This window comes from Podarcis cretensis (genome assembly GCF_951804945.1).
Source record: "Podarcis cretensis genome assembly, chromosome: 4".
In the NCBI taxonomy this organism is placed as follows: domain Eukaryota; kingdom Metazoa; phylum Chordata; class Lepidosauria; order Squamata; family Lacertidae; genus Podarcis; species Podarcis cretensis.
Window position 1 is genome coordinate 1,794,386 of NC_137173.1, and position 23,160 is coordinate 1,817,545.

At 46.0% G+C, this 23,160-nt stretch overlaps 1 protein-coding gene across 2 annotated transcripts in view; it reads left to right on the top strand.

Annotated features, from left to right (window-relative positions):
• Window positions 1-1,339: 1,339 nt before the first annotated feature.
• The window catches only part of LOC307214714 (uncharacterized protein), a gene marked incomplete at its 3' end in the record, with an annotated part of 42,887 nt that continues 21,066 nt past the window's right edge, over window positions 1,340-23,160 (top strand). Inside the window, exons 1-4 of one of the 2 annotated variants that reach the window (XM_079973636.1) lie at window positions 1,340-1,630; window positions 15,439-15,520; window positions 15,817-15,899; window positions 17,224-17,350. In XM_079973636.1, the coding sequence (XP_079829762.1) occupies window positions 15,460-15,520; window positions 15,817-15,899; window positions 17,224-17,350 (271 nt within the window). In that variant the 5' untranslated portion in view covers window positions 1,340-1,630; window positions 15,439-15,459. Of the gene's footprint in view, window positions 1,631-15,438; window positions 15,521-15,816; window positions 15,900-15,970; window positions 16,206-17,223; window positions 17,351-23,160 lie in introns of those variants that run through there. The other variant, XM_079973638.1, reaches the window with a different exon arrangement.

The following is a 23,160-nucleotide window of genomic DNA, read 5'->3' on the forward strand; positions in this document are numbered from 1 at the left end:
CACGTCAAAGAGCAAGTAAATAAATAGGTACCGCTCCGTTGGGAAGGGAAACGGCGTTTCCGTGCACTGCTCTGGTTCGCCAGAAGCGGCTTAATCATACTGGCCACATGACCCGGAAGCAAGATGAGCGCCGCAACCCCAAAGTCAGCCATGACTGGAACAAACGGACAGGGGTCCCTCTACCTTTACAGGGAACCATGGGGCAGGGTCCAGGATGCTCAGATTACTGCCACCAGACCTCTCCTTTCATGATGTAACCATGATGTATTAGTGATATAGTTGGGGTTGTATAACATGAGGATTAGCAGCTGATAAATGTTTGGGGGCTCTCTTGTTCTGGGCATCCATCTTGTTCCACCTTGTGGCAGGTGGGAGTCCTGTCGCCACAGTCTTCAATAAAGACCAAGCCAACTGGCTGCTGTTTTGCTCTGGTATTCCTGTCTGGTGTCATTGCTTTCTCCTCAGATTTCTCCATTCACAAAACATGCCCAAAGCCTTCAAAATGTGCACTTTCCTGCATTTTGCAGCTCAGCAATGTGTAGTCCCAGGAGAGGCAGGAACAGCGTGTCTTCCAGTTCCCCCCTCAGCTGAGACATGCCTGGATGGAGACCTGAGAGCCACCTCTCAATATCTGGGGGGCTGACCCATGGAAGAGGGAGCCAGCTTGTTTTCTCCTGCCCTAGAGGGGAGCACCCAGAATAAGGGACCCAGAGGACCAGAAAGCAGTTTCTGCTGCCTAAAGAGCAGGAAGAACATTCTGACGGGAAGAGCAGCAGAATCCCTTGGGAGATGGCGGACTCTCCTTCCTTGGAGGTTTTTAAGAAGCGGTTGGATGCTTTGGCTGAGATTCCTGCCTTGCAGGGGGGTTGGAATAGATGACCCTTAGGGCTCCCTTCTGGGACGCAGGTGGCGCTGTGGGTTAAAGCCTCAGCGCCTAGGACTTGCCGATCGAAAGGTCGGCGGTTCGAATCCCTGCGGTGGGGTGCGCTCCCGCTGCTCGGTCCCAGCGCCTGCCAACCTAGCAGTTCGAAAGCACCTCCGAGTGCAAGTAGATAAATAGGGACTGCTTACCAGCGGGAAGGTAAATGGCGTTTCCGTGTGCGGCTCTGGCTCGCCAGAGCAGTGATGTCACGCTGGCCACGTGACCCGGAAGTGTCTCCGGACCGCGCTGGCCCCTGGCCTCTTAAGTGAGATGGGCGCACAACCCCAGAGTCTGTCAAGACTGGCCCGTATGGGCAGGGGTACCTTTACCTTTACCTTTAGGGCTCCCTTCTATCCCTCCCATTCTAGGAGGAGCTTCCTTGCTTCCTGCAAACCCCTTTTCCCTGCAACCTCTTCCTCCACTTTCTGGCCAAGGGAGGGAGCGGATCACAGACCAACCAAGAGCAAAAATAAAATGAGCATCTCTGGGATTGTGCAATGCAGGAGAGAAAAGGCAGAGAGGACTGAGCAGGGTGGACTCGGCTCTGCAAGGGTTAAAGGGAACTGAGCTGCATTCCTAGAGAGGACAGGAAGTAAAGGGGGGCCAGGTCCTCCAGAGGAAAAGCCCCTCCCTCCCCTTCCTGCAAGGGGGGGCAGGGTTGCTTTCTGCTATTGCAAATGCTGCATTGTTCTCTTCCAGGGGGATCTGGTGAGTCTCTTCCTCCCCCCCCCCGAGGGTGCAGTGGGGGGAGAAGGTGGGGGTCCCAGGGCTGCAGCAGGGGAGGGTGGCTCAGGTGGGGGGGGGGAGCCCCAGGGAGCAGGGCGTCCTGCCAGGGAGGGACGGGGTTGCGCGAGGTTTGCAACTACAGTACTCTATATTCTGCATTTGTATAAAGACGCTGCTTACTCCTTTGGGAAGGGCAATCCTCTCCTGGGATCTGGTGAGTCTCCTCTCTCTCCCCCCCCCCCCCGGAGGGTGCAGTGGGGGGAGAGTGGGGGTCCCAGGGCTGCAGGAGAGGGTGGCTCATGTGGGGGGGGGCGAGCCCCAGGGAGCAGGGGGTCCTGCCAGGGAGGGGCGAGGTGGCAGGAACTGTCTCCTTCCTTTAGATCTTTTGTGGGGGGGGGGGAGGTTCCCGCCCCCCTTCCAGAAAAATAATTATTCAGAGCCCCCTGGGAAATCTAGCAGATAAAAATCCGGCTTCTTTAAATAAGCTTATCATTCGGACTTCTGCTGTGTGTGACACGGGTCAGCGTCATTGCACAAGAGAGGAAACGTGTCTGAATGGTTGCTCCCAAACCTCTTTCTTTGTTTCCCTTCTTTCTTTCTCCCTGTTGGCAGAGGAGGCCAGCCAAGCAGATCAAGCCAAGCTTTGTGAGGAGCTGGGTATGTTTACATGGAGAAGAGAGGAGACAGAGAGGAGACAGGAGAGCCATGTCAGATTAGATAATTTATTACGGTCAGAGACCAGCTTATAACACACACTTGGGGGTACAGTCACAGAAGTAAAACAGGCAATTTATGTACAACAACAAATTTAAAAACAATGTACACCAACAAACTATCCCAGGGAGTTGACTCAGAGTCACCCATGAAACCGAGTTTGGGGATTTTCATGACGGACTATTTTGAGTTGGGAGATAGTCTGTGCCCACAGATCTGAACACAGTATCTGGCCACCATCCAGGTCATCTTCTGATCTTTGCCTAACAGGAAACGGTCTAATTTTTGCTTTTGCGGGAGGTCAGCGAGCCTCACCAGCAGCGGATCAATGGTCTTACTACGTGTCTCTTGGTAAAAGGGACGTCTGAAGAACAAGTGTTCTTGGCTTCTTATCTCTCCCAATGGGCAGATAGGCATAGGGGGCATAGGGGACTTTTCTAAAGGCTCCATCCAGGTCCAGCGAGGGAAGAGCCGAGCTTCTGGCGAGTGTAAAGGCCCTTCTTGCATTTCTAGATGCGAGAAAGAAGAGATATTCTGCCGGTGCGCCTATATATTTCTCGATTTCTCCAATTTTATGGTCGGGGCACCTTGCGCAGTCCTGTTGTCTCTCGGTGTCTAATATTCTTTGCCTGACTGTAGCTTTGGCCTGGCCCAAGCCCAGACTTAGAAGGGCTTGAGGGGCAAAACCCAGTTTCTGGAGGGTGTTCAGAACTCCCTCAGGGGAGCAGATTCAATGTCAGCCATTTGTAGATTGATGTTAGTCAGATGCTAGCCTCCACTCTCATCATCCCTGTTTCTCATCTAACCCATGAGTTTGAGACACATCTGGGCACTTGGAGGAGAGCTCTAAGAAGTCTAGAAGGGGAGAGGAAGGCGGGGGCAAAAAGGAACCATAAAGGAGTTGTGCCAAAGTTTTGGCTTTGTATAATTTTAGAGCTGCGGGAACAAAGAAGCCCCCTTGTGCTCTGAAAAATTTAAGGACACAAATTGCGGGTTTTTCCACTGAACTCCCGATGGAGTTTATGTGTAGTTTGTTGTCTCCTGAGGTCTGTACCACCATTCCTAGATACTTGTAGTTTGAGACTTGTTCTAATTTATGCCATTGGAGTTCCCAGCTTTTAAGCTTTGGTTTTGCCCCAAAAGCAAGTATCTTGGTCTTTTGATAGTTGATTTTGAGACTTTCAAATTCACAGTATGCTGCGAGCTTTCCTAGTGCTCTTTTGAGTCCAATGGGGGTTCTAGATAGAATTACTGCATCATCGGCACATAGCAGGACCGAAATATGCCGATTTGCGAGCTTTGGAGGGTGGGGTTCTGAGTCATGGAGTGCAGATACTAAATTATTTAGATAGAAATTGAATAGTAGAGGGGCCAATAGGCACACTTTCCTGACTCCTTTAGAGGTTTTAATAGGGTCCGTTAGGTGTCCTAGGCGGCTACACCTGACTCTAAGAGCCGTGTTTGCGTGCAGTGCCTGAATTAAGAGCAGAAGCTCTTAATTCTATGTAGGTACCCTGTAGTCTGTCCCAGAGTCTGGTTCTGGAGACTGTATCAAAGGCTGCTTTTAGATCAGCAAAGGCAGTGTATAGTGAGGCCGGCCTTTAGGAGAGCCATGTCACCTGGGCGCAGGATTCCAACCAATGGCTTCAAGCTACAAGAAAGTGTTGGCTATTTGCAGTATGGTAGCGCTGCAGAGAGCTTGCTGGGGAGACCTTGCATTAAAAAGGGACTCAAAAATAACGTAAACAAGGTTTTAATAAGAAAAACAAAAACTCCTTATACACTAAATACATCAACAAACAAACCAGACCCAACCACCAACCCATCCCCCAGGGTAAAGGGAGAGCTAGGTGCTGCTTCTTATATACTACACCCAAATGCTGACACACCTTAATCAGTACAACTCAGCAGCACCTGCTATGTTTCACAGCTGTAAAGCTGGGTCTCGTTATTTTGCTCTGGCCCTTGCGCTGGCCCCTTAAAGACATACACATCGGGTGGAACAATGATGAACCTTTACATTTAAAGAAACCATTCAACATTTCCCCTGCGATTCATCATTGTGAAACGAAAACATAAAGCATATTTTGGACATGTCTTTCATGTGTAACCTTTGGAAGTGCTTTTGTAAAAATGTCCGCAATTTGATTGTTACCTGGAACATATTCAAATACAATCATTTCATCAGCAATTAGTTTCTTTACAAACTGCAAACGTAATCTTAAGACTCTAGTGTGCTGCGTATTGGTTTCTGAACGTAGGATGGCGAGTCCACTCTGGGAATCAAGGTAAACTTTTACTGGTAGTGTTACTTGCATCTGTAGGTCTGCGAATACTTGCAGATACCATTCTACATCACGAGTGGCCTGAACGCATGCACATAATTCACTCTGTTGTGGAGAGACAAATAATGGTTTGTGTCTGGGACTTCCATTCAAACGGACAACCATCATAACAAAACACCATACCAGACACACCCCTGCAATTATTTTGTTCCACTGCATGAGATGCATCGCAGAAAATTTCAAAACCTTTGTCAATAGTTGATGTAAACTGCAACCTATAATGTTTGGTATGTTTAAGGTACATTACCACTCTCTTAAGAGCAGAGAAACATTGCGTAGTGGGCTTTTCCACAAAGTGGAAATGTGAAAAGCATAAGTTATATCTGGTCTTGAGATTCTTTGAATGAAATTTAGCTTGCCTATAGCACAACGATACAAAGTTTTGTTAGGAAATGGCTTATCTTCACCTGTAAAGGTGAAACCACACACCATAGGCGTTTCCTTCCCATTTGCATTTTCTAAACATAGCATTTCAACAAGATCATCAATTTTTGCAGTTTGATGAACCAGAAAAGATCCATTTTTGCCTTTCTCAATTTGCATGGATAAGTAATTTTTAGCTATGCCTAATTCCACCACATCAAATTTCTTCTGTAACTGTGAAATTACCTCTTCATATTCCTGTTTAGTTTTTGTAGAAATTAACACGTCATCTACGTACACACATATCTTTCCTTTATAAACACACAGTTGTCTGCCTTTCCTTGTGAAAAACCAATATCCAGCAATTCTTTTGCTAAAGTTTGGTGCCAATTCCTCCACTTTGGTGCAGACCATGAAGGGATTTATTTAATTTGCATACCAAACCTTCAGCGTCGTCTATGCCTTCAGGGACACGCATAAAAATTTGTTCTTTTAAATCTGCAAACAAATATGCAGTTTTTATATCTAGGTGATAAATGGAATGTCCACGTTGTGATGCATCTTTTAACAAAAGCCTAACTGTTTGATATTTTACACTTGGTGAATAACACAAATCATAATCTTCGCCTGGAATTTGTTGAAAACCCTTAGCAACTAATCTTGCCTTGTACCTTACAACTTCATTTTTGTCATTCATTTTAACTCTATAAACCCATTTTGAATCAATAAGTCTCATATCTGGGGTTTGTGGTACAAGAGACCAAGTGTTATTCTCTTTTAAAGAAGCTATCTCGGAGTTCATAGCTTTATACCAATTTACAGCTTGGTGCTTAGGTAAATTCTGAACATCATTGTAGCTTTTTGACTCAAAAACCGCCTTATTGGCATACACAGTATTAAAATGTTCATCTGCAAAACGTTGTGGCTTCTGCCTCTTTCTATCTGAACGTCTCAGTCCGGAAGGAGAGTCAGACTCCTCAGACTTAATGGGACTAAGTGAACTACTAGTTTCAGGTTGTAAATCATCATTGTCAGACTGAAGAGGTGCCTGTAGGCTAAGCTCACGGTCAGAAAAATCAAGAGAATCTAACCTCCCCTCGGGTGCCTGTGACTTTAAATCATCAAACAAATTATCAGATTCAACAGGCTTTTTGTCTTTTTCCATTAATTCAGAAGCACCATTTCCTGCTGCTGCTTCTTCCTCTTCTTCCTCAGTACTATCTATACCGTCAGTATCTTGGAAAACAGCAACTCCATTCCAATTTACAGTTTGTATCATGCTTCTGGTAATATGAAATTTGCCAGTTGCTGGTATGTAAATTCTGTACGCCCCCTGCTGGTAGCCCATTAATTTTCCCTGAACACTACGCTCACCCAATTTTTGCTTAGCGGGATAATGCATAATTACATCTGAACCCCAAATGCGTAGGTATTTCAGATTAGGGCGTTTTTTAAACAGCTTCTCATAGGGGGTGACATCTAAACCAGAATGATAACTGTGATTTCTAACATAAACCGCATTAAGCGCTTCTGCCCAAAAGTCTTTGGGCAGATTAGCATCGTGCAGATATGTTTTAACCCCTGCCTGTAAGTCACGCTGCACAACTTCAACAAGCCCATTTTGCCAGGGACTTCGGGGGCAAGATAACTCATGAGTAGTCCCCTGCGCTTCCAGGAATTTCTCAAAATCCTCAGAAACAAATTCTCCGCCCCCGTCAGAAAACAGGTTCTTAATTGGTTTGTTAAAGTGCATTTTTACCCAGTTGCAAAAAACTTTGTACTTCTCAAATGCTTGGGACTTCTCAGCTATTGCATAAGTCCAACAATATCTACTATACTGGTCTATGAGGGTGAGCCAGTACTTTGAACCTCCTAATGATGGTGGGAGTGGCCCAACTAAGTCACAATGTACACGCTCAAATGGCTCAGTTACTTTCCTATCTGAGCACCTACCCTTGCGTGCAACCTTAATCTTATTCTTGCAACAAGATAGACATTGCATAAAGAATTTACATGGTTTTAAGTTGAGGCCATTAAGAATATTCTTTGTCTTAATTACATCAGCAAAATTCACGTGTCCTAGAATTCTGTGCACCTCGTGGACACACCCGGAGTGAGGCCTTACATTCCTCAACCCCTGGCTTGACTGTGCTGCTCTGCAATTTATAAGCGATTGAAGTAGGTGAGAAAATACAGTCTATATAAACCATCAGAGTCCCGGGCATACAATAGACGTTTGTTCCCCTCAAAAAACTCACACATTGAATTTAAGAAACGCACACTTATGCCTTGACAAGCAAAACACCTTACTGATAATAAATTGTCCACTGATGGGCAGTAAATGCAGTTCGCTATTGTAATGTTTAGAGAGTCAAATTAAACAGTACCCCTGCCAAGCGACTACAAGACTTGTGAATTGGCTAAATGTACATTACCAATTTCCTCTTCGAAAGAAATAAACAAGTTTCGATCATTGCAAATGTGGTGAGATGCTCCTGAGTCCACAATAAAAGACTTCCACTTGGCACCTTTAATTCTTTTATGATCTGCAGTCCGAGCGTGAAAAGCTCGTGGCTCGTTTCTGTCTTTACGGTACGATGTCGACTGCTGGGCTGACAGCCGTGACTGACGAACAGGAACAGGCTTGGGAGTACTTTGCTTTCTTTTGGCTCTGCAGTCCTTTGCAAAATGTCCTTGCTTATTGCAGAACCAACAACGCTTTGCAGCTTTAAATGCAGTCGCATCACCAAAAGGTTGCATATGGCGTTCCTCATTACTTCTGGAAATAGGAGTGCTTATGGCACAAGCCTCCCTTCTATCCAACTCGCCCATTAATCTTGCCGTTACCCCTTCCACAGTTAATTGTGCTGGTGGAACGGCAGATATATGGCTAGCTATGCCATCAAAGTCCTCGTTAAGGGAACAAAGAATGATAAAAACATACTGAATATCAGGTATGTCCATGTCCCTTCGAATTAATTCGCCACGTATTGCCTCCAGACGTCTCAAGTGTGCTGCCAAATCACCACCAGGCTGCAACTTAGTCTGGTACAACTGCTTGAAAAATGTCAATGCAAACGCTGACTCTTTTCTAACATGCACTGCTGCAAGACTGTCCCACATTTCTTTGGCAGTTTTCTTATTCCTTGTATAGACTACTTGCTGGTCGCTGACTGCCAAATTAATTATCGCCCTGGCTTTCGCATCTCCTTTCGACCAAGCATTTGTTACAGGGTCAGGAGGGTCATCAGTTACATAGGTCCATACTTCTCTAGAGGTCAAAAGCGCCTCCACCCGAAAAGACCATAAACTATAGTTCTCATCTGTTAGCTGTGGAAAGACCAGAGCCTTCTCAGCTTCTGGAACCCGGTCAACCATTCTGGAAATCTTCCAGACCCACAGAACTACACTAACAGGAGAAGGAGTTTTCAAACCTTTCTCAGAGTCCAAAAATATGCAGTCATCCACTCAGCAGCTGGGCCCATAACCAAGATGTTGGCTATTTGCAGTATGGTAGCGCTGCAGAGAGCTTGCTGGGGAGACCTTGCATTAAAAAGGGACTCAAAAATAACGTAAACAAGGTTTTAATAAGAAAAACAAAAACTCCTTATACACTAAATACATCAACAAACAAACAAACCAGACCCAACCACCAACCCATCCCCCAGGGTAATGGGAGAGCTAGGTGCTGCTTCTTATATACTACATCCAAATGCTGACACACCTTAATCAGTACAACTCAGCAGCACCTGCTATGTTTCACAGCTGTAAAGCTGGGTCTCGTTATTTTGCTCTGGCCCTTTCTCTGGCCCCTTAAAGACATACACAACCAGCATGAACCTGTTCAACTTCATCTGGACTTGTCTCAAAATAATATAACCCATTTCTGCATTCCACCTGCAAAAGAGATACATTATTCTTTGAAATAGTGCAAACCCCATTTTCAAACACAGTTTTAAACCCAACTCTATCAAGTTCTGACACAGACAAAATACACCCCTTCAATCCCTTTAGCACGTAGGCATCAATTTCTGTTTGCAAACAATTCAAGAACACTGTGCCTACGGTTTAATTAGTTTAATGCAAAGTAAATGTCCGGTGCGCTTCCATCGTCTCAAGTCCCATTACAGCAGAGCATTTCGCGCAGCAGTTTAAGAAGGGCAGGAGAGGCAGTATTTCTTTTCAAAGAGGAGTCTTGGAGCAAGCGGTTTTGGAACTCAAAGAAAAGGTTTATTTACAAAAACAAAAAACCCGGCGATGAACCACACATATCAGCAAATACGCCAAAAGGGGAGAGAAGGGAGGAGCAAACACACAGGAGACTATTTATACAAACTCATGTTCCTGGAAGCCTAATGACTTCCAGCTGCTCAGTGATTAGAGCGTTTCTGCTACCTTTTAACCCTTTGATAGCAACACCCCCTCTCGCTCGTAACACTGAGCTGTACCAACCTTAATTCAAATTTAAACCTGAACAGAAACATTTATGAGATTGCGGACTCAAAGCTTTCGTAAAACCGTCTGCGAGATTTTCTTGGCTTGGACAATACTTTAGTTCAATTAAACCTTGTTTTACACTTTGGCATACATTTTGATAACGGATATCCAAGTGTTTTGTGTGTGCCTTGAATTGACCTGATTTAGCTAGTTTAATACAAGGTTGATTGTCTTCCCACACTCTGATAGGTAGGGAACATTCTCCAAACAATTCTTGTACCAGTTGCTTATAAAATTCCAGTTCTCTACATACATCTGATAATGCATTAAACTCAGATTCAGTTGAACTTAAAGCTATAAGTGACTGCTTTCTTGATCTCCAACCAATTAGTGCATTTCCAAATTTTATCGCCATTCCTGACACTGATTTTCTATCTGGTCCAGCATCTGCCCAACTACTGTCGGCCCAACATTCAAGTTGTGTGCTGCCCTCTGCTGATAGTTTTAAGCGAAACCTTTTGGTAGTTTGGAGATACCTTAAAACTCTTTTTACTCCTTGCCAAGCATGAATTGATGGTTTTTCAGCTTGTCTACACAGCATGTTGACAGCATATGTTATATCGGGCCGAGTCCACTGTGCAATGTGGAGTAGACTGCCTATCGCTGACTGGTAAACCCCGGGATTAGAGAACTCTGCCTGTTGCCCGGCTTGAGCATCCTTTATGTAACTTAACTCCATTGGGGTTTTAACACCAGCACAGTTGTCCATTTTAAACCTTTCCAGCAACTGCTGGATCTTAGCTTCTTGGCTAAGCCAATAGTTCCCATTTTCATCTTGCTGAATTTTAATTCCTAGATAAACAGATACATTGCCTAGTGATTTTATCTGAAACCTTTCTCCAAGCTTTGTGGCAAATTGTTGTGCAAGTTTATCATCCTTTCCACTGTATAATAAATCGTCAACAAATATCAAGACTGCTTCTTGTTCACATCCCGAGCCTTTTAGATAAAGACACGCATCTGCTGCGCTCTTTCTGAAGCCCATGCTCACTAGAGCATCGTTTAAGCAGGAATTCCAATTACGGGCAGACTGTTTCAACCCATAAATGGATTTGTGTAGGCGCCAGACCTGGTTTGGCTTGTCTCCTTCAAAACCCGGTGGTGGTGTCATATAGACTTCCTCCTGTAAGTCTGCATTTAAATAAGCCACATTGACATCAAAATGAAACAGCTTATTTCCCTTCTTAGCTGAAGAGGCTAAAAGCATTCTTAGTGACTCCGATCTTGAAGTAGGGGCATAGATTTGAGAATAGTGAACACCTTTGCGCTGCGAAAACCCTTTTGCAACTAGTCGGGCTTTATATTGCAACTCTTCAGTAGTTGTGGGCTTTAAACGATATACCCATCGACAACCTACAGCTTGTTGCCCTTTCGGAAGCTCTGTACTTGTAAACACACCGAGAGATTTCATTGAAGCCATCTCCTTTTCCATTGCTTCCTGCCACTTTGCGGCTTCTGAGCTTGGAAGCTGTTGTACTTCCATATAGCTATCTGGCTCACACTGTGCCATATTTACGTATACACTTGTCACCTTAAACCGCTCTGGTGGCTTGCCCTTTGTGGCATGGTTTGACCTGCGCAATTGTTCCTCTTGTGCCCCCTCTGACCGTTGGCTGTCAGAATCTGTCTCAGACTTTATATCTGGATGTGCCTCTAGGGATAAAGACCTTCGTTTAGATACCTCCCTTGGGCTTGGTGTTGCAGGTGACCTGCTTCGCTTTTGCTGTCTGCTAGGCCTACTGGGTGGCGATGTTGGAACACTCCTAGATTTTGGCTTTTCTACCTTAGGAGAAGAACCTTGTGCCTGGTCAGAATCTGCATCTGAACCATGTGCACCATCCCCTTCTGGCTCACTACTCTCTGGACTTTCACTCTCAGCATAAATGCCTAAATCATCTCTCAAAATGTCAGGGTTAGCATGTAAGTGAGTCCATCCGGACTGCTCACAAAATTCAGTGCTCCTACTGAGGACCACTCTTGTAGTATCCCCATTTGGGTCCACGAATCTCCAAGATTTGGCGTGTGGTTTGTACCCACAAAAGATGAGTTTCCTAGCCCTTGGACTTCCCTTTTTCCTTAACGCCTTTGGGATAAGTACATAGGCTTGACATCCAAACACCCGAAAGTAATTAATTTTGGGCTTCTTCCCATATAAAGCAAAATATGGGGTAGTGACAATTACCAAATTATATACTCGGTTCAGAATATGAGTAGCCGCCTGCCAGGCTTCCGCCCAGTAACTTTGAGGGAGATTAGCATCAAACAACATAGAGTTTGCCAACTCTTGTAGAACCCTGTTTTTACGTTCGGCCACGCCTCCTTCTTGGGGGGAATAAGGTGTAGACAGACGATGCTTAATTCCCTTTTTCTTAAAGAAATTCTGCAACACAGACCCGGTAAATTCTGACCCTCTGTCTGTCTGAAAAGCAAGTACTTTAGTACCAAATTCAAGTTCTACTGCATGAACCCAATTTTTAACTGTTTCTGCAGTATCTGCTTTTGTTTTGAGAGGAAAAAACCATGTAACCTTCGTTTTGTCATCCGAGAGACACAGTGCATACCTCGAACCTCCCATGCTAGCAACAGGCATTGGGCCACATAGGTCCATATGCACAAGTTGGAATACTTTGTCAGATTTCCTATCTGAACTGGGATAGCTGCATCTATGAACCTTCGCCCTTTTGCATGCAGTACAATCCAAATACTTAGTACATTTGTTCATTTTGCACCCTTCTGATAATTCAGGTTGCTTTTTAATATACTGAAAATTAATATGTCCCAGACGGCGGTGCCATAAATGGACACAAGAATTATGGGTAGGCGTGTTCACACAACCAGCATGAACCTGTTCAACTTCATCTGGACTTGTCTCAAAATAATATAACCCATCTCTGCATTCCACCTGCAAAAGAGATACGTTATTCTTTGAAATAGTGCAAACCCCATTTTCAAACACAGTTTTAAACCCAACTCTATCAAGTTCTGACACAGACAAAATACACCCCTTCAATCCCTTTAGCACGTAGGCATCAATTTCTGTTTGCAAACAATTCAAGAACACTGTGCCTACGGTCTCTAAGGAACGTTTAGTTGAGTCTGCCATTGTCACAACTTTAAGGGTTTGCAAATGTCTGCAATTCTGCAAACGGACACTAGATGGCGCCACCAGGTGGTGAGATGCACCACTGTCGATCAACCAGCGTAGATTGCTGCCTTCGCCACGCCCTTGCATCAACGCCATTGCTGAAGCCATGTGCTGTGTGCTGTGGGAGTAGCCACGACCTCCTCCTCTTCTTCGACGTCCCCTGGAACTCCTTGTCTGGTAACTAGGGGTAACGGCCTTGGTGCTGTCTTGACCAGGTTCACGTGTGCAATTCCTGATTAGATGGGAAGGGGAACCACAGCGAAAACAGTGTCTAGCTGTAAAAGCATTTACTGTGTTCTCAAACTCAGCATCCCCACTCTTAGGCACAGCATAACTCCCCTTTGAAGACAAACCTCTTTCTCTTTGCCTTTTATCCTGTTCATCTGCAAGCCGAGATGAAATGTATTCAAGGGTTAATTCAGTTGAAGGCATAGCCTCCAAAGTTAGAGCTAGAGTCTCATAGCTTTTATCAAGAGAAGACAACAATATGTATGACTGCTGCTCCATAGAGAAAGGAATGCCCAGCTGTCTTAGTTGATTAAAGGCAGACACCATTTTGGCAATATGTTCTTTCACACACGCTCCCGGTTGGAGACGTAAATCAAACAAACATCTTGTAGCATGGATCTTGGCCCCCGCAGTGTTTCTGGAATTTAACCGCTGCAGAACCGTCCAGACCTCATGCGTGTTCTTTAACTCAGAAACATAAGGCATTTGCTCTGGTCCCACTGCCAAAACTAGTAGACCTTGGGCTTTCCTGTCGCGTTTCTGTGAAGCTGCTGCTGCTGCTTTGTCTTCTGCAGACGCGTCTGCAGCTGCCTGTAAAGGCGGTGCTTCAGTACAACTCCACAACTCTTTTGCTTGCAACCAAACCCTTACTCTAGCCTTCCAATCTTGCCAATTTTTCCCATTGAGTCGCGTAAACGGGACAGAAAAACTTTCCTGGGACTCTGCCATCCTCCCTGGGGCTTAGGAACGATACTCACACACCTGTAGACCGTCTCCCAGCTGCTGAGGTGGCTCCTTGAGGAATAAGACGTCTTCCAGCGAGTACAAACTGCTCAGTGCCTGTTTAAAACTTTTCTAGGCACGTTGCAGGACTCAAGCTGCTTTGAAGGTTTTCGTTGTCGGCAACCGCTTCTGACTTCGCTCCAGTCCTTGCATAAATCACTCTGAACTGCACTCCTTAGCTCCTTCTTGACGTACAAACAGCCATAACCTGTCCCATTAAACTTTAATTAGTTTAATGCAAAGTAAATGTCCGGTGCGCTTCCATCGTCTCAAGTCCCATTACAGCAGAGCATTTCGCGCAGCAGTTTAAGAAGGGCAGGAGAGGCAGTATTTCTTTTCAAAGAGGAGTCTTGGAGCAAGCGGTTTTGGAACTCAAAGAAAAGGTTTATTTACAAAAACAAAAAACCCGGCGACGAACCACACATATCAGCGAATACGCCAAAAGGGGAGAGAAGGGAGGAGCAAACACACAGGAGACTATTTATACAAACTCATGTTCCTGGAAGCCTAATGACTTCCAGCTGCTCAGTGATTAGAGCGTTTCTGCTACCTTTTAACCCTTTGATAGCAACATTTCTCTGGCCCCTTAAAGACATACACATCGGGTGGAACAATGATGAACCTTTACATTTAAAGAAACCACTCAACAGAAAGGAGATTCAGATTCAACACACGTAGTCATTTTTCACTAGGAACCAATGAATCCCTTGTCAATCAGTTCTGATTTCATGCATTGACTTGAAGGAAGGAGCAACCAGGCTGATTCGCCTCGCATTAATCTCTTTGCTTGCCACCACATTTCCACAATCTCCCTTCTAGAGGCCTACATCATCTCCCCCTCCTCCTCCTCCTTCTCCTCCTCCTCCTCCTTTTTAGAAAGATAGCTCAGAGTCTGGGCTGTGGTGCAGTCCTACCCTGGTTCCCTGCAAGACTCATCCATGCTTGCTCAAGGAACCTTTTTCTTCTCCTAATATTGTACAATTTTTGTAACAGAACAATGTATTTGCTTTGTAGGAATTTCTAGAGCTTCTCATTCAGACAGACAGAACTTGGCAGAAGACCAAAACGTTCCTTCCGATGTCTCAGAAGCTTCCTAAGAGCACAGATGGATTTGCGAGACACAGCTGGCCCTAGAGCAGGAAGAGGCCATGTCATCCAAACTGGGAGCAGTGGGGGATTCTGGGAAAACTCTGTTCAGAAAATCCTGGGTGAGGAGGATACCCTCCGCTCAGAGGTGGAGAGCCAGCAGTTGAGGCAGTTCTGCTGTCAGGAGGCCAAGGGACCCCGAGAGGTTTGCAGCCAACTCTACCACCTTGATCATCAGTGGCTGAAGCCAGAAAGGCACACGAAAGCTGAGATGCTGGACCTGGTGATCTTGGAGCAGTTCCTGGCTGTCCTTCCCCTGGAGATGGAGAGCTGGGTGAGGGACTGTGGAGTGGAGACCAGTTCCCAGGCGGTGGCCCTGGCTGAAGGTTTCCTCCTGAGTCAGGCAGAGGAGAGAGAGCAGGCAGAGAGAAAGCAGGTGAGAGAGACTTTCCTTTGGATACTCCCAAGGGGCTTCAAACAGGACAGAGAACATCCAAAAATGGTCTGCTGATGGCCCATCCTTTTTCTGGGAATGAGATCTAACACCCTTAAAGATTCTGTTTTTGTCATTCTCTTTCTAACATTTCTCACCATTCATTTACAGTTTTGAATCCTTGTTGTTCTTTCAGAAAAGGGATCATTTTGCAGAAATGGACCTGGTTTCCTGTGAGGCAGAGAGGCCTCCGTTGGACACCAGAGAGAGGCCACTGGGTAAGGAGGAAGGTGGCTTTTCTCCGTTTGGTCTTGTTCTGTTGGTTTTCCAACTCATCTGAGGGTTCTTTTCATCTTGGTGGTTTTTTTTTTTTTGAGGGGTGGGGGTTAGGAACAAGGGTTCAGAGGAGGAAAGATGTATTTCTGCACACCTAACATGAAATGGGCACAAACCTTCAACTGCACTCAGCAGGTAAGGCTTTCTGAAAGGCCCATCAGTAGTTAGAGATGTCCTGTTTCCCCTGTGAGAGAAGCAGGCACTCCTAGCATTCTGCTTACCTTTTTTTCTTTTGCAGGTGAAAGAATGATGCCGGCAAGACCTCCTGATCCATCTTTTCATGGGGGCAGAAGAGAAGCAGTGGCAGTGGAACCAGATCAGGTATGGGGCAGCTGCCTTGTGGGGACAGAGGCCGAGGGATGGAGCAATGTCAGGTTCTGGTTGGGCACAGAGGAATGGTGGGAGGAAGCAGCCAGGGAACCAGGAAGGGAAGATTGCTCTGAGCCCAAGGAGTGAAGGTGGAGGAAGGATTGGCGGCCAGAGGGAGAAGCTTGGGAAGAGGAGGTGTCAGAAGCTGAAGGGGTAACAGGACTTAGTGAGCTGGGAGGCTCTGTGGCAGAATGCAGTGCAGAACCAGAGGCAGAAGAGGAAGGAGGCGAGTGGGAGGAGGGAGGTTGAGAGGCAGAGGTGAGTCAGGAAGAGGAGGAGCCACCGGGGGCTCCCTCTCCTTCTGCTAGAATCCACCCTCCCTGCTTGTCTCTCAGAGCCAAGAGGGGTCTAACATGGAGGAGCAAAGGCAGGCTGCACACTGGCACACTGTTCAATTGCTTGCCAGAAACCCCAGACGAGGGGACTTGGAAAGCTGTGGGGAGCCGGGGGACTTCACTCTCAGCAACTGCTTTTGTGGAGGAAGAGGCTCAGGGAATGAGCTGCTGTTCTCATTAGGCCCGAAACTCAGCCAAGTCTGTGAACATCGTGTTCTTGCTAAGAAAGTGTTAACTCCAGCTGTGAACTGTGGGATTTCCTGCCCATATAACTCTGTGACACCAGCCTTCTGAATGTTGACAGTAGGATTCCTCTGTAGTTGCAGTTTCCATGGAATCCTAGAGTTGAAAGGGACCCCAAGGGTCATCAAGTCCCACCCCCTGCATTGCAGGAATCTCAGCTAGATAATCCAAGACAGATGGCCATCCAAACTAGGCTTCTTGTATTTCTATATTCATCAATGAATTTTAAAATAGGCTTCAAAGCAGCGGACAGACGATAACAAATAGTGTTCAGGATTCACCTAGCCAGCCCCATCTGCTGCAAAATGGGGCCTGCCCCCCACTCCTCCCCCTCTCCATGCCCCCATGATCCCCTTGAATTTGGCTCTAGGGCATTGGGAGGGAACCTCCCCAGAACATCACACGAGGAGAGGAGAAAGTGGATCCTTGCACTGGGGAAACTGGGATGCTTGCGTAGGCAGAATAACGTAATCATAAGCTGGAGTACCACCTATTTGCACAAAGACGAATACCCACAGTTAAAATGCAGAATAAAAGAATTCAACTAAAGCGTTAAAATAGGTACCCATAATTAAAATGTGCAGCAAAGCAATGCTATTGAAATAACACAGCAATTAACAGGAAGGAAATAACAGAGCATTGTGTAGCAGATCATATTTCTGCTGTCTCAGAGGAGGAAATTTCCCTTTTTCTTTTAGGGTCCAGTGTGCTTTGAAGATGTCGCTGTTCGTTTCACGGACGAGGAGTGGGAGTTGCTGGATCCTGACCAGAGAGCTCTGCATAAGGACGTCATGGAGGAGAATCGGGGGATCGTGGCCTCTCTTGGTAAGCCCCCGTGTGCTATCGTCCTATCTGCCAGGAAATTCAAAAAATACCTCTATGTGACAAACCTCATATATTTTCACAGCGCCCCCTACAACACCTGGGAACCTAACACCCCCACAAGAAATAGTAGATTACAGTTTTTTCTGTGAACAATCTTCCTCCAGTTCTGCCTCCTTCTACCACAGTTGGGCTGGTCTGAACTACCCAGGCATCTTAAATGTCAGCTTCAGAGTTGTTCGGAAAGATAAGTAGCTTCTGTCAGGTTTTCTGTTTTTGTTTTTGCTGCTGTCAGTCTTGGGTTGACCAAAGAGACGACTGACATTGGAGATGGAGGAAATGCCATGAGTGGGCCAAACAACATCTGCCCCAGAGAAGAGCCAGGCTGATTGAATCTCAGGTAGTACTAGCAGTGATAATAATAGTAATAATAATAATTTTTATGTATACCCTGACCATCTGGTTGGGTTGCCCCAGCCAATCTGGGAAGCTTCCAACACATATACAGTGGTACCTCTGGTTGCGAATGGGATCCGTTCCAGAGGTCCACCCAGATCCCGAGGTTTTCGCAACCCGCGGATCACAGCGAATGGATTTATTGCTTTCATAAGCTGATATTTATATAATCTGAGGGTTATGTAACACGAGGTGCTACTGTATAAACATGAAACAGTAATAATAACAATCTAATCCAATGAAAAAAGTACAAAATTTTTACAAAAAGTACAAAATTTATAAAATGAGTAACTTACTTCAAACAAAGCAACATTCAACCAACGATTAGAATCCAATAAGAAATACATTGGTTTATTACACATAACAAAGGTAATGAACACTGCCTTCTCTACAACAAATTTAATGAGCATTATTCCCTAGCTGGGGGCTCCATTTGTTCCTGAGGCTCTAATCCCTTTTTCTCTCCATTGCAGATGGTGATGAATTGGAAAGCAAGAACAAAGGTGACCACAAGACAATCTGCAGAGTGGAGAAGGCACGTAAAAATTTGGAATGTGGAAAGAGCTGCAGTCAGAGCTCCCATTCCAGTTCCCATCAACGAAATCTCATTCGAAAGAAACCCTATCAGTGCATGGAATGCGGAAAGATATTCAGTATGAGATCCTCTCTCACTTCCCATCAAAGAATTCATACAGGGGAGAAACCCTATCAGTGTGTGGCATGTGGAAAGAGCTTCAGTCAGAGCGCCAATCTCACTTCCCATCAGAGAATTCATACAGGGGAGAAACCCTATCAGTGTGTGGAATGTGGAAAGAGCTTCAGTCAGAGCTCCAAGCTCACTTCCCATCAAAGAATTCATACAGGGGAGAAACCCTATCAGTGTGTGGAATGTGGAAAGAGCTTCAGTTCGAGCTCCGATCTCACTAAACATCAAATAATTCATACAGGGGAGAAACCCTATCAGTGCGTGGAATGTGAAAAGAGCTTCAGTAGCAGCTCTAATCTCACAAAACATCAGAGAATTCATACAGGGGAGAAACCCTATCAGTGTGTGGAATGTGGAAAGACCTTCAGTAGGAGCCACAATCTGACTAAACATCAAAGAATTCATACAGGGGAGAAACCCTATCAGTGTTTGGAATGTGGAAAGAGCTTCAGTTTGAGCTCCGATCTCACTAGGCATCAGAGAATTCATACAGGGGAGAACCCCTATCAGTGTATGGAATGTGGAAAGAGCTTCTGTATGAGCTCCCATCTCACTTCCCATCAAAGAATTCATACAGGGGAGAAACCCTATCAGTGTGTGGAATGTGGAAAGAGCTTCAGTCAGAGCTCAAATCTCACTTCCCATCAAAGAATTCATACACGGGAGAAACCCTATCAGTGTGTGGAATGTGGAAAGAGTTTCAGTAGCAGCTCCTCTCTCACTAAGCATCAAAGAATTCATACAGGGGGGAAACACTATCAGTGCATGGAATGTGGAAAGAGCTTCAGTAGCAGCTTCGATCTCACTAAACATCAAAGAATTCATACAGGGGAGAAACCCTATCAGTGCATGGAATGTGGAAAGAGCTTCAGTCAGAGCTCCAATCTCACTTCCCATCAAAGAATTCATACAGCGGAGAAACCCTATCAGTGTATGGAATGTGGAAAGAGCTTCAGTATGAGCTTCAATCTCACTTCACATCAAAGAATTCATACAGGGGAGAAACACTATCAGTGTGTGGAATGTGGAAAGAGCTTCAGTCATAAGTCCAGTCTCACTTACCATCAAAGAATTCATACAGGGGAGAATCACGGAATTGTAGAATTTTTGAGCTTGAAGTGATCCCTGGTGCAATATATTCCACCCCTTGTGATGCTGGCATAGCAAGTAAAGCATCCATGACAGATGACCATCCAACATCATTTGAAAACCTCAAAGAATGGAAATTCGAGCACTCCCAAGGGAGTCCAATCCACTAACAGCTCTTGCTATCAAAAAGTTCTTCAGCATGTTTAGTCAGTCTTTTTTTTAAAAAAAATAAAACTTGAAGGCATTGGTTTATGTCCTACCCTGTGGAGCAGGCGTCCTATTGGGAAGACCCAGTTCTCGTGTGCATGTTCTGGAAGTTGGACAATAGGGGCAGTACAGGATTCCTTTTGGTGTACCGAACTCCCCACTGCACCAAGGATTCCCTGCCCGAGCTGCTCCAGGTCATGGCGGATGTTCTCCTGGAGACACCTAGTTTGGTTGTCCTAGGGGATTTTAACATCCAGGCCAACACGACCTTACAAGGGGCCGCTTGGGACTTCGTGGAAAGCATGGCCTCCATGGGGCTTTCCCTGAATATGTTTGGCCGAACTCATAGCCATAGACATGCCTTAGACCTGGTGTTCACCTCTGTGGGTGTTCGTGATCTGACACTAAGTAAAAGCAAAATGAAAGAAGTGCCATGTTCAGATCACTTCCTGGTTCAACTGGACTTCTCCGCGAACTTTCCCCTCTGCAGGGAGGTAGGACCGATTCAGATGGTCAGCCCCTTAATGGATCCAAATGGTTTACAGAGGGCGGTAGGGGATGTTTTATCCCATGTTGATGGCCTCTCAGCTGATTCCTGGTGGCCCGCTGAAATGTGGAGTTAACCAGGACTCCGAAGCGCACTCTCCAATGCATGGAGTCCGGAGAGCCCCGTGGTTTTCCACGGATCAGAGGGCAATGAAACAATCGCTGAGATAGCTAGAGCGCCGGTGGCGGATAATCTGACACTAAGTGAAAGCGAAACTAAAGAAGTGCCATGGTCAGATCACTTCCTGGTGCAACTGGACTTCTCTGCGAACCTTACCCTCTGCAGGTTTTTGGGAATGATTCAGATGGTCCGCCCCTTAATGGATCCAAATGGTTTCCAGAGGGCGGTAGGGGATGTTTTATCCCATGTTGATGACCTCTCAGCTGATGCCTGGTGGCCCTCTGAAATGTGGAGTTAACCAGGGCTATTGACTGTTTGGCTCCAAAGCGCCTTCTACGATTCCATGGAGCCCGGACAGCCCCGTGGTTTTCTTCAGAGCTGAGGGTGATGAAACAATCGCTGAGACGGCTAGAGCGCCGGTGGCGGATAATCCATTCTGAAGCTGACCGGATACGGGTTAGAGCTCAAGGTCGAGCCTACCAAGTGGTGATAGCGACGGCCAAGAAGACTTTCTTCACCACCTCTATTACATCTGTGGAAAACAGCAGCAGGAGACTCTTTCAGGTGGTTCACAATTTAGCAGAACCACCTGCTCCAGTAGGGCCCAGTACCGACCACATGATCTCCTGCAATGATTTTGCAAAGTTTACTGCAGACAAAGTCACTCCGATTCGAGAAGACGTAGACTCCACCGTGGGAGCCGGGGCGGGAGAGTGCTAGAGTCCTGCCTAGTCAAGTTGTGTGGGATCAATTCCAATCTGTTACCCCCGAGGATGTGGACAGGCTGCTTGGACGAGTGAAACCAACCACTTGTCTCCTTGATCCTTGTCCATCCTGGCTTATAAATGTAGCCGAGAAGGGCTGGGCGATGGGCTTCGTGGGGTGGTGAAAGCTTCCCTCTGTGAGGGAGCCTTCCCGCACCCATCTTTAGATGTGGCCACGATGGCCAACTATCGCCCAGTCTCAAATCCTCCATTTGGATTCCTTCCAGACGGGATTCAGGCCTCAACATGGGACTTGAAATTGCCTTGGTCGCACTGGTTGATGATCTCTGGCGGGCTAGGGACAAAGGTGAGAGCTGTTTCCTAGTTCTGCTGGATCTCTCAGCGGCATTTGATACCATTGAGCATAACATCCTTCTGGACCGTCTTGAGGGGCTGGAAGCTGGGGGCACTGTCATACAGTGGTTCCGCTCCTTCCCCCTGGGCTGTGTTCAGCCTGGGAGTCATTTTGGACTCACAGCTGTCCATGGATGCACAGGTCAAATCTGTGTCCAGGGCAGCTTTTTACCAGCTCCATCTGGTACACATGTTGAGACCCTATCTGACTGCGGACTGCCTCGCCAGATTGGTGCATGCTCTCCTTATCTTCCGCTTGGACTACAGCAAAGCGCTCTACATGGGGCTACCTTTGAAGTTCTACCCAGACACTGAGGTCCAGCACCGAGGGCCTTCTGGAGGTTACCTCTCTGCGAGAAGCTAAGTTACAGGCAACCAGCCAGAGGGCCTTCTCGGTAGTGGCGCCCTCCCTGTGGAACGCCCTCCCACCAGATGTCAAAGAGAACAACAACTACCAGACTTTTAGAAGACATCTGAAGGCAGCCCTGTTTAGGGAAGCTTTTAATGTTTGATGTGTTAGTATTTTAATATTTTATTTGAAGCCGCCCAGAGTAGCGGGGGAAGCCCAGCCAGATGGGCGGGGTATAAATAATAAATAATAATTATACTTATCATTTTATTTTCTTACTCCTGTAGTAACCTATGTTATCCATCATTTGAGAACCATGATATTGTTCTCCCTTTGCTCTTCTTTCATTTTTATCACAGTCTTTGAACTCTAATAGTTTGAAGGAGTGAGGTTTTAATTTCATGAAGTGAGGCAGCTCATCCTCTATTAACAGTCGTAGCTGAGATAGGAAGTCCATCTTGAGGGTCTGGAGAGAGTGTTCAGATGGGAAGACTCTTCTTTTGGGGTCTCGTTCCATTTGGGAGGGGAGAGATTTTCTAGGAAAAGAGGATTTCTGAGTCAGTAAAAAGGACACAGATGAGTCTGGCATACAGAGGAAAATACCTCGGGAGTGGGACTGCTAAGAGAGAGGGGAACCGAGGAAAAGTGGCCCCTCGTTCACGGACCAAAGTATGAAGCCATGAAGGAAGCTGGGCTGTTCTGTCATAACTAAGGAAGGGAATGAGAGAGAAGCAGCAGAAACAGAGTTAAGCCTTTTAGCATTTATTCTGGATACCTGAGGAGGGAGTTTAAGAGAAGCTGTGCCTGTACAGTGGTACCTCGGGTTAAGTACTTAATTTGTTCTGGAGGTCTGTTCTTAACCTGAAACTGTTCTTAACCTGAAGCACCACTTTAGCGAATGGGGCCGCCGGAGCACGATTTCTGTTCTCATCCTGAAGCAAAGTCCTTAACCCGAGGTACCATTTCCAGGATAGCGGAGTCTGTAACCTGAAGCGTTTGTAAGCCAAGGTACCATTGTAGTACCTTGTTTAATCCTGTGACATTTAGCTGAAGTAATAAGTTAACGTCTTCCTGACAGAGGCCTTCCAGAATCCGATTCAGAGCCAAATCATGTGGTTGCCGGACAGAAAGTAGATATCTTTAGAGAGATTCCACTGAAATTGAGGAGTAGAAGAACCAAACATAAATATTTAACAATAGCACTCAGGAGAGCTGACATTA